The sequence below is a fragment of the Epinephelus lanceolatus genome, chromosome 14 (genome assembly GCF_041903045.1).
Source record: "Epinephelus lanceolatus isolate andai-2023 chromosome 14, ASM4190304v1, whole genome shotgun sequence".
Taxonomy (NCBI): Eukaryota; Metazoa; Chordata; class Actinopteri; order Perciformes; family Serranidae; genus Epinephelus; species Epinephelus lanceolatus.
Window position 1 is genome coordinate 32,247,710 of NC_135747.1, and position 10,468 is coordinate 32,258,177.

The 10,468-nt window shown below is 42.0% G+C and overlaps 1 protein-coding gene across 1 annotated transcript in view; it reads right to left on the reverse strand.

Moving 5' to 3' along the window:
• fgf14 (fibroblast growth factor 14) overlaps window positions 1-10,212 on the reverse strand; it is a 173,685-nt gene extending 163,473 nt beyond the window's left edge. The window contains exon 1 of the mRNA XM_033617130.2: window positions 9,337-10,212. Within this exon, the coding sequence (XP_033473021.1) occupies window positions 9,337-9,544 (208 nt within the window). The 5' untranslated portion in view covers window positions 9,545-10,212. The remainder of the gene's footprint in view (window positions 1-9,336) is intronic.
• Window positions 10,213-10,468: the final 256 nt, after the last annotated feature.

Below are 10,468 nucleotides of genomic sequence, written 5' to 3' on the forward strand. Positions count from 1 at the left end.
AAACGTTTGGTCAACTTTTAGGGGGCAGCCCTTGTAAACAGCTTAATAGGAACATTGTCTTTTAAAAGAGCAACATTTACACATACAGCAGATACAAAGCGATATCAATTTGGACTCTAGCAGCTTGACAAACACAGGTCCAATATTCACTTTCCATTTAGCCCCAGTTTGGACTCTACCAACTCCTGAGGGGAATATCTGGCTGCTAAATGGCTACTGTATCACAAGCTAGTTGCTAACTATGTCTGTCTGCTGTTTGGGCCCTGAGCAGGTAGCGCACAGTGTGGTTTTAGTACTTTCTTGCTGACTGCTGCGACTAGAAATGACGCTAATGAGAGCAATGAGACTGAACCAAAACAGTACAGTTGTCGGGCATATTTATCTCTGGGTTCGCACTACAAGCAACACTTCCATATTCTTGATTATAGCAGCTTTAAAGCTAATGATATAATTTACAGTTAAGTGTTGAAACAGAGACAACATAACATAGCAGCACTGTTTCAACGACATAACTCCATGTCTGTTTTCCAAAAGGTAAGATGTCAGACATGTCAATATACACTGCACCAGTGCATTTTCACTCATGTATGCAATCCTACACTGATGAACCTCCAACTAATTACAAATGTTAAACATCAGAGTAGCAGACAAACAAAAGATGTTATCCATCCCAGAACCTGTGGGAGAACCGATCCATTTCACGGTGTCTCCCCTTCAAGTGAACTCCCATCAGGCCTAACCTTGAGGAAACAGAGAGCAGCTCGGTGCAACCATCCACCTGCACATCCAGTGGCCAGTCACCCTTGGAGGCACCCTGCCAGGACCGCATGTCCCATCATTCCTCTCACCTCTGCAAACAGGAGCATCTGGGAAGCATCCTGGGAGATGCTTCATGAAAATTCAGATTTATTTTTCACAGTCGTTAATCCTTCTCTTCTTTCTTGCCCTCCTTTCCCTTCACTCTATATACATACGCTGCATATATACATTTGCCCTCTCGTCTGAACTGATTTGTATGTAAACTTGATTGTCTCTCAGAGGGAGGTAGAATAACAGCCAGGGACTTGAATCTCATCGCCCCTGCAGGTCATATTTCTCAAGAGCAGGACAGAGACAGCCCAAATTAATTCACTGTGGAAACTGATGATGCCGCTGTCATTATCACGCCTCAAAAAAATGAGAGCACAACAATGTTTTCTTGTTGACCTGTGACATGCCCACTGCAGCAACACACAACTTCATCTCCCTTTCCAAATGATCACAAAACCATAACAGGAATCACAGCAACAGTCAAGGTTGAGAATATTTTTGCTTCATATTAATGACACACTTGTACCCTCTTTTTTTCTGTATTTAATAGCACCGGGAGGATGTGTGCGCTCTGAGCTATTTTTAGAAACAAAAGGTCCATCCATGTGACACAGAGTCCTGTTTTTAGAATGGCCTTCATGAAAACATTTGTGAAACCTGTTAACTGTAATGCCTTTCTTTTCATCCAAGCTGTGATATGCCAAGGTCTGCGTGTGTATCACCAGAAAAGCTACTGCAGTTTAGCCATTTACAAACTTACTGTTTCTGTATGAAACCTAGCAACATGTCATGGTGGTTGGAGGAGGATATTTTTAGCCAACCCTGCTGTTATTCTAATTGTAGGAGTTCTTGTTTGAATCTTACCCATCCCCTTTAATTACACTGCTGTTTCTTTGTTACCACAATTTAAACCAGCGTGGGTATGTTGCACAAATGAATAAAGCATCTCTTAGCTGAAGGAAAAATAACCTTGCCCCTTTATAAATTCTCCAATGGGCTTGGTTTGAGGGAAAAGATGAATCTGAGATATATTGCTCTTGCTCTGAGGTGAGAATTAGATGGAGAAAAGACACCAGCAGCATAATCTGAGTTATTAAAATGCATATGTAATTTCAGATTACACTGTGGAAGTGCAGCGCACAGTAAAAAGAATATTTTACACTGAAAAATTCATAAACTTGATATGACAGCAAACAGCATTTAGACACATGCACCTTACGAAGGGGTAATTCAATATGCTGACACAGTCGTTCTTTGAAAAGGTATTGGCCTAGGATAGCCATATATCTGCAGACTGTGTAAACACAAGTCTTTACACTAAAAAAGTTGCCACTATCCAGACTATGGATGTTGCTCAACACTAATATGCGTAAAGTTTTAACCGAGGGTTAAACTTAGACTAGTCAACTAGCCTATACGTAAGAAAACACTTAGACATCAGCCAAAATTGAGCACAACTTAATAGATAGTTAAATACCGTCTCAGAAAATATAAGAGCCATGAAAATGTTAATCCGTCTTTTAAAACCTAAGTCCTATTTTAAGATGCCCGTGAAATATGTGGCACTTTGCACTGCAAACACTGCACATTATCCCACAAAACATGACAACAACTCAACAAATAATAAACAACCCGGTCTCACTCTCAACTCGTCAAATAGATGCTTGGTCAGTGGCCTCGGTGTCAGACACCAATACACCGAGGCACCCTTTAGCGGCAGTATGTGAAGCACAAGGCAGCTGCATTTTTCGATGCCTTAGGCAACTACTTAGTGGTGTAGTGGTACTTGATGAGGTGGGTTTACTACTAGGTAGATGGGTTGGTTACAGAGAATGAAGTGGGTATATGCTCCTATATATTCCAATGTCTGTTTGGCTGATAGGTGGGTATACTGTAAACCTGTCCTCGCAACTGGTTCAGCCAGGGGGTCCAGACTTCTCTATAGTCATTAGTTCAAGGTCCACACAGTTTAATATATTCAATGTCATACTTGCGTTTGGCCATGTCATCAAGCTAGCAGGAAATGGCACTTTGAAATTAAAGCTATACACCACAAATTCACCGTACGTCAAAATAAAGTGTACAAATAAGACATGTTCGTGAGTCACTTGTCCATTCAGAATGGACCCGCTACCCACCAGTGGGGAACCACTGGTGTAAATGGCCAGAAAAAAAGGTGGGTATACCCAGTATACCTGCGTATACCTTCCACTACACCACTGCAACTACTAGAGCAAGAAAGTCCGCATAAGAAGGGTGGCAGGGGAACTGGATGGGTCAACAACCTCTGGACTTTCACCCAAGAGACTGCTGTGTGTGTCCCATGTGAAACCGAAATTCGACTGAGTTATTCAAAAAAAACAATACAGTGCACTAGTATGTGTGGCATGTTATGCTGGTGACACTACATTCTGTTTCTAAAAAAAATGTACTTTTAAAAGACAAACCATGTTTTGTTGCCGAAACCTAAGGACGCAAACCTGAAAACAAAGTGTTTTATCTTTGGTCTGAGCTTATTTTGAAACGAGACTACATGCATTTAACAAACAGAAACTGTGCATTTCCTGTGAAAACTGAAGTTTATTTTGGGAACACCTAATGCATGTCTTGAGCCTAAATTGACACGCAATCCCTAAGCTTCCAAAATGGACGCAAAAGGGATACCTTCTGGATATGTGTAGGGCCGGTAAGCATCTGTAATACACGAATTAGGAGTGAGAATATAAACAAAAGTCAATATAACATTGGTTGGTTGAAAACAATATTCTTTAGGGAAATAAATCTTTAGGAAATGTGCCTGATTATTGCAATGGCATTTCCATTGGGTGAATGCAATTGAATGAAATTATAATTTCAATTATACATTTAACGGAATAGTAGTTTCAATGCTGATTAACGAGGGTAGCAATGTTTAATTGACTAGTCGAGTCAACTAATCATGCACATCCCTAGTCCATACAAGTCCCTTTTGTTTATTTAAGTCTCTACTTAACACACTGTTTTTATGATTTTATGACATACAGTATATCTATATCCATAGATTTGTCTGAATGGTTTATGTACCACAAATCAAAACATTTTCATTTTCAGAGTTCTTAGATTTTAGCACCAGCACAAGGTTATAGTCTTCCACTGGTCTGTATGGTTTGCCATACCAGAGACTGAAATTAATAATCTTGGGTCACTGCTTCCTGATTGTGAGGTCAAGCTACAGCTTAGGGTTAACGCTCCACTATATCCATGGTGCAAACAAGAGCAATAGCATTACAGTGCTGGAGCGTTGGTTCGGCCTTCTGGCTCTGTCACACACAATAAAGCTGAGTTTCACTTGATATGCTATGAACCATCCTCACGTGGATGCCTGGGTGTTCTGTGACCTGTACTGTCACTCTGCTGTCAATGAGCCACTGCTGTGCGACTCTGAGGAAGCCACCTACTGACTTCACACACCCACTGCAATTCTGCTCCTTCAGCAACCTGGCTGTAGCCTGTCTTCCACATTTAGAGCATTCAACCCTTTCCCATGTACAACGCCCAAGAAATGTCACTGAGCACCCATCAATTGTCTGTCTTTATTACACTGCAGTTCTCAACCTAACTTTTTTCCACTACCGTTTACCACCAAACGCACTCATTAAACCCCTGTCATTCATGCTAGCTATATGACCCATTCAATGAAGTTCAAAAAGTTTTACGATGAAATCTATGTGGTCATTTGCACAATTATTAATGCTACACAGGCTGCAGAGTGACACTTACTGCATCTCCATCCCTTCCACTCAGCTAGTTCATCACATAATTGCCTTAATGAAGTATGTTCACTCAGAGACTTGTACCAATGCTGTGACATGAGAGTGAACATTAAGGCAAGTTGTACCACACCACCAACCCTAAGGACAATCTACCATAGATAAAACAAGAATTAAGCTGGAAAACAGTGATACGGCTTAAAGAATAAAGACACAGTGAGACTAAAATGCAACATCTCTTGGCGGTTTATCTCATCTAAAGACTTTGAAGTAAACGTGACAGCCCCTAGACTACAGTTGTGGATGATTCAAAAGGGAGAAGACACTTTAAACCATGTAATGTCAATACCATGCATTACCCATTAAGATACACAGCAACGCAGCAGACATGGCATCTGGCATCCACACATAAACCCATGTGGTTTATCTAAAGAAATACTCCATAAATATAATGTGTGCATCAAAACAGCCGAGACTAATGCATCACCACTTAGTCTGAAACAACACAGTGAACATTTATTCACTCCCCACATTTCTGTAGATTGAGTGAGATAGAGTGGCAAATGAATTTCACAATGTGGAAAAGATGCAGACGGACCTTAAAGATAATAACAGAGCGAAATATGAACGGGCAAAAAACTCTAAACAGAAATATCAAGAAGTGAAATGTTCTTTACTTAGACAGCATGAGGTTGAGGAAACTGGATTCTGAATCGCCGAATGGTTAAGCCATGATGCATCACTTTAAATTTCATGATGTTAAAGAACAAGCCTGACATGATTACAACACTATAGCTTAACCTTCCAATCTGTAAATCTATACTGATGGTAGCCATGGATGGATTTTACCGAACAGGTCTATTGGGAAAAGGCTTAGTGACCCAAAGTGTCAAGGGCCTCACTCAAATTACTGTGACATGTACCGACCAGGAAAAAACTTCACATGACTACAAAGAGAAGCAAAGGAACTGCAAAGAGACAGACAAAAAATGACCTTATAGGGTCACAAAAGCACAAAAAGATGCAAAATGACTACAAGAAAAAGGGCAAAACTACCAAGTCTTTGGGTCCACACTATTACCACGCCAGAGTACACCTGTGATGCACCAAGTAGGTGGAGTCTGCACACCATTTGACAATTATTGTAGCCGGCAGATTCACCGCTAAAGTTCAACGGCTGCGTTTACGTCACCAGGACCACACGGCCCATACAAACAGGGCTGGAACTTAGCACCAGCCACCAGCCAAATGCTGGTAAAATATGCAAGTGGCTGCTAGATTTGCTTCACTCACCAGCCAAAAAAAACAATGTTAATGTGTTGAATGGGCGGTAGATTTTGGAACAACCTGCCACTGTGGCTGGTGGACAAAAAAGTTAATTTCCAACCCTGCATACAAACACAATCAAGTCAAGAGAGAGAACTGATGAATGTCACTCAGGCTTACATAAAAATCAATAACTTTACAGTCTATGTAGGCAATTAATTTTCACCTAGGAAAGCTACCATGGCTTTTTGCCCTGTAGGTAACGTCATTGTTGTTTGTTTTGTCAGTTTACAATTATGTAGTTGCTGCCACTGGCTGACAGATTACCCTCCATTAAAAACAGCTTTCCCAGCCATCGCCATTACGTGTTCAGTGACGCACCAGTGCAATGAAACAGAGCAGACCCTGTGTGTTTTGCTCCTATGTAGGAGAGGTGGTGGGGCCTTTTGCATGTCTGTGCCCAGGGGCCCATTGTCTCATAATCCGGCCATGATGGTAGCTCTAATCCAGCTAAGACTTTGCTCTCTGTTTAGAAGTCATAATGTGTTTATGAAGAAAGAAGTTTCATGTACAAACACAGCTGTGTCTACTTTATACTTTTAACTACTGAAAATATAGTAACATTATCACAAGCACATATAAACAAACTCTGCACACACAAGCCCATACCAGCAACAGATACACAGACACAAAATGCCTCAAGATTCCCCCCCATTTTGCCCATGACCGGTAAAACTGACCCACAATAGGCAAAAAGCAGGAACCATCTGCTGGAACAGAAGGCGCTTAAACAATCAACACAGCGTTTAACCTCTTCAGATGCACTGGTGATGTGCAGTAAGTAAGCCTAAATTTACTTTCAGCTTGTGTGTGTGGAAAGAGATCCAGATCACAATACAAGCCTTACAAGACATATGTTTCCATGTTGACAACGACTGGCAGTCTTATTGATACAGCCCAGTTGGCTTAGTCTCTCTGTGTTCTCACAGTTATGTTGTGTTACTAAAAATACAGCCAAAGAGCTGGAGCACTATATCTAGGCCTTTGCAGCTCGGGCCTAGTGAGCACACTATACTGGAAACACCTGCCTCTGCTGACAGAGGGCCACACAGTGGATCCTCTGTCCTACTATGACAAAAGATACTAGAAACTCCTAGAAGAGGTTGTTTGAGGCATCTCTGTATGTGAAACTGATCTGCTGTGTGATGTGTTTGACAGTGTACATTCAATGAGTTAGCAGTTTTTAGTCATAGAAACAGCACTGCACCCCACTGACACAGTCTGCATCTTGGCCTACTTCATTTCCCAGTAAACTACTGTCTCTACCTGCTGCTTCAGCACAAACCCTGATGATTGTGCCCACACCATCAGTTTATGATTCCTCCACAGTGAGCCCATCGCAAGGTAAACGTGGACTACTGTCGCTGGGAAAGGCTTCATGGCTTCAAATCTCAGACACTTGACAGAGAGCCCCAGCTTTGATCGATTGGCTGCATGGCGTTGAGCACCAGTTAGGGAAGCCAGTGTCTTGCTGCGGCTTTTCCACTGAGTAGCAATCAGTCAGTTATCACCCCAGAGCCTACTGTGGCTTAGCTCCAGATTGTGCCTTTCGTGTAATCAGCATTTTAACATTTCAAGCCTGTGCAAAGATAAATACAAGCCAAGCTTTGGGGGGAAAAACTCGCAGGTAGTATGACAACACTTACCACTGTTTTTGGGACATCCCCAGATTCCTTATAGTCCCTTAAACATGTTGAATATAAAAATAAAAATAAAAAAATCTGTTTGCAACACAGTTTTTGTCTCTTCCAAGTTGTTACTATGGATATAAAGAGACCGTTTGCGAGCCTGTTAAACTAAACATGGCGACAGGAAATGACATACCTCAGTGCCACGGAAAAAAAGAAAATAATTTATATGAAATTATTTAATAACATAAATTGAATGTAATATAACGTAAAAGTACTGTTTACATTTTATATAATTAATAAATAAATAATAAAATTATCCTATTTGGTGCTTCTTCGACACAGGCAGGAGATAACCGTTATGCCACTTCCTGTTACGACGTGCGTTTGGCAGTTAGCTAAATTTACAACTTGTTAAATTAGTTTTAGACGCCTTTATTGTGTAGCTCTCTTAATATTTATGTCCCTGGTGTTTAGGAGTATCTCAAAAGAATCCATAAATGTCTACAAACTGGTGGTAAGTGTTTTCAGACGACCTGCGAGGTTTTTACAAAGTTAAGCTAACGTTAGCTACTCGTCAATGAGAAATTGTTAGCTTTGTGACTCAGTGTAGCTCATCAGTGTAAGAGCTTAATTGAAGATGGTGATTGCTGTGTGAAAGGCGCAAACTGGAGCTTAGCTGTGGCTTGGCACTTAAATATGGGAGCAGAATGGTGTTAAAATATATAAATAGTGTTTGCAGTTGATAGTAAACAATGTTTTTGTCGTTGCTCCTGCAGTGTCAGCAAGGCAAAATAGTCCCGCTACAGTATGATGATGATCTACTATACTGCAGTTGCAGTGTCGAGGAACTGTACTGCTGCTGAGCACATCATTTTCAAAACCCACAACATGAGGTAACAAGTAGCCCGCTCTACATGCTGTCCACCTGGGGCTTTTCTTTCATACCTACAGCAGCCTGTTGAAATAAACATTTATTGCTCACTGGAGCTCTGCAGCGTTACATTTAATTAGCAGGAACACACAGTATAACTAATAACTGTTGGTGTGATCCTGAAGGCAGTGCGTGTGCATCGCAAAAAAAGTCCAGCATCTGAATCGAAACGATGTCGACTGCTCAAGTGCAAGATTTGTATTAGTGCAGTAGAGCCCGGTTCCTTTCTACATGCTGCCCCTATTCGCACCTCAGCTGCTCTGGCTTCTTCAACACAAAATCAACTCAAGTGCTCGTATATAATCATATTTCGCCAGGCCCGCATGATGAATATTGGCCTGCAACAGCCGAGGGATAGACATGAAAGAATAGTCTGTCTCCTCCGGCTGGCTTGCTGAAAACATCGCGAGTAGCCCATTTAATCGAGAAGTGGTGTTGCAGAGGGGGGAATGCTGCTGCAGTAAACCCGAGGATGGAATAATCTGGTTAGGGGGAATCACGTTGGACAGAATAACTGTGTGTGGATTTGATCCACTGAAATAACATCTAGCCCCGTGTGTGTGCGTGTGTGAGAGCGCTATTTAAAAAGTTAGGAGATCATGGTGCTGTGGTGATGCAGAGGGGGGCTTTTGTGTGTCTGTGCGCTGCGCGTCCCCAAACCTGGGCTCGCCGATAGTAGCTGCACAGAATAAGTTGTTCCCCCTCCCAGCGCCTCTGCATGATCCACTCGCTGCATAAATATGATTGCAGATCTATCACCATTACAACAAACAAACGAATAACGCAGATCCACACACACATACACACTGTCTCTCTCTCACACACACATGCACGCACAACGCCGGTTCACAGCGAAACGGAGGAGTAGGCATAATGGTGATGAGCTTACCACTTGGATTCTTGTTTTTCTTAAGACTCTTGCCACAAAGACACTGCAGCATATGCGTTCCTTTGCTGAAAATGTTCCAAAGAAACCACATTGATTTGGGCGAAGAGCAATCCAGTGGCTTAAACACCCAGATATAGATGAGATCCTTGCGGTTGCATAATAACACAATTGGATCAGTTCTCCAGGACAAGGCTACCAATTGTACCATAGAAAAATAGGTATATCCAAGTCCTATGCGTTTTCATTCACGTGGCAAAATATTCAGTATCTGTCAGACTTCGTAACAATGGTGTGTTTTCTTCTTCTGGCGTATAAAGGATGCCTTCTCAAGTAGTCGATAATAGAAAATATACTCTGTAAATTGCATGTGTCGCACCGGGAGGAGACGGGCCGCCAGTAAACAAACACAACTAACGTGAAAACAGTAAAACACGGTGGATTTCCGCGGAGAAAATCATTGCCTATTAGTTCATCACTCTGAGGAGAGGAGGGTGGATCTGCACAGCATCAAAAGCCAAGGGAGGATGCATCCTATGCACAGACTGCTGCAATGATAGCCCCAACAAAACACCACATTGCCGGATCAAGTCCAATTCGTTTCTCCTGTAAACCAGCTGGTTTGGCGAGGTCAGATAACACCAACCTCAGTTTTCATTTCTTATAGTCCCACACTGCAACGTTTCTGTTAAAGCCAGCTTCTTGGCGTGTGTGTGTGTGTGTATGTGTGTGTCTCCGTGATTCCTGGAGTGTGCGTTTCTTCCCTTTGTGGGGTATTTTCCTCAAGCCTTTTTCAGCACCACGCCACTGGCATCTCCAAAAGTACGGTGCGCCTATACAAACATTTGCATGAATTTCCTTCAGCGTCGGACCTCTGGTAGAAATAGACGGGGAGGAGGGGTTAAATTGAAAGATTGGCTTTCCATTACGTAAACACGTGGTTTCTGCGCCGTCATTTCAGTGATGCTCTCGGAAATTTTTATGATCCGACTGAGACTATTGTCCCAAGCCTTTTCCAGCTTGAATTCTTGGAAATGACAGTGTCTGAGAAGTGGATTTTCCGCATGAGGGCATGTGTTCACTGCACGTTAAAGATTCCACATTAACAGCCCTCATCTTTATAACATTTCTACTT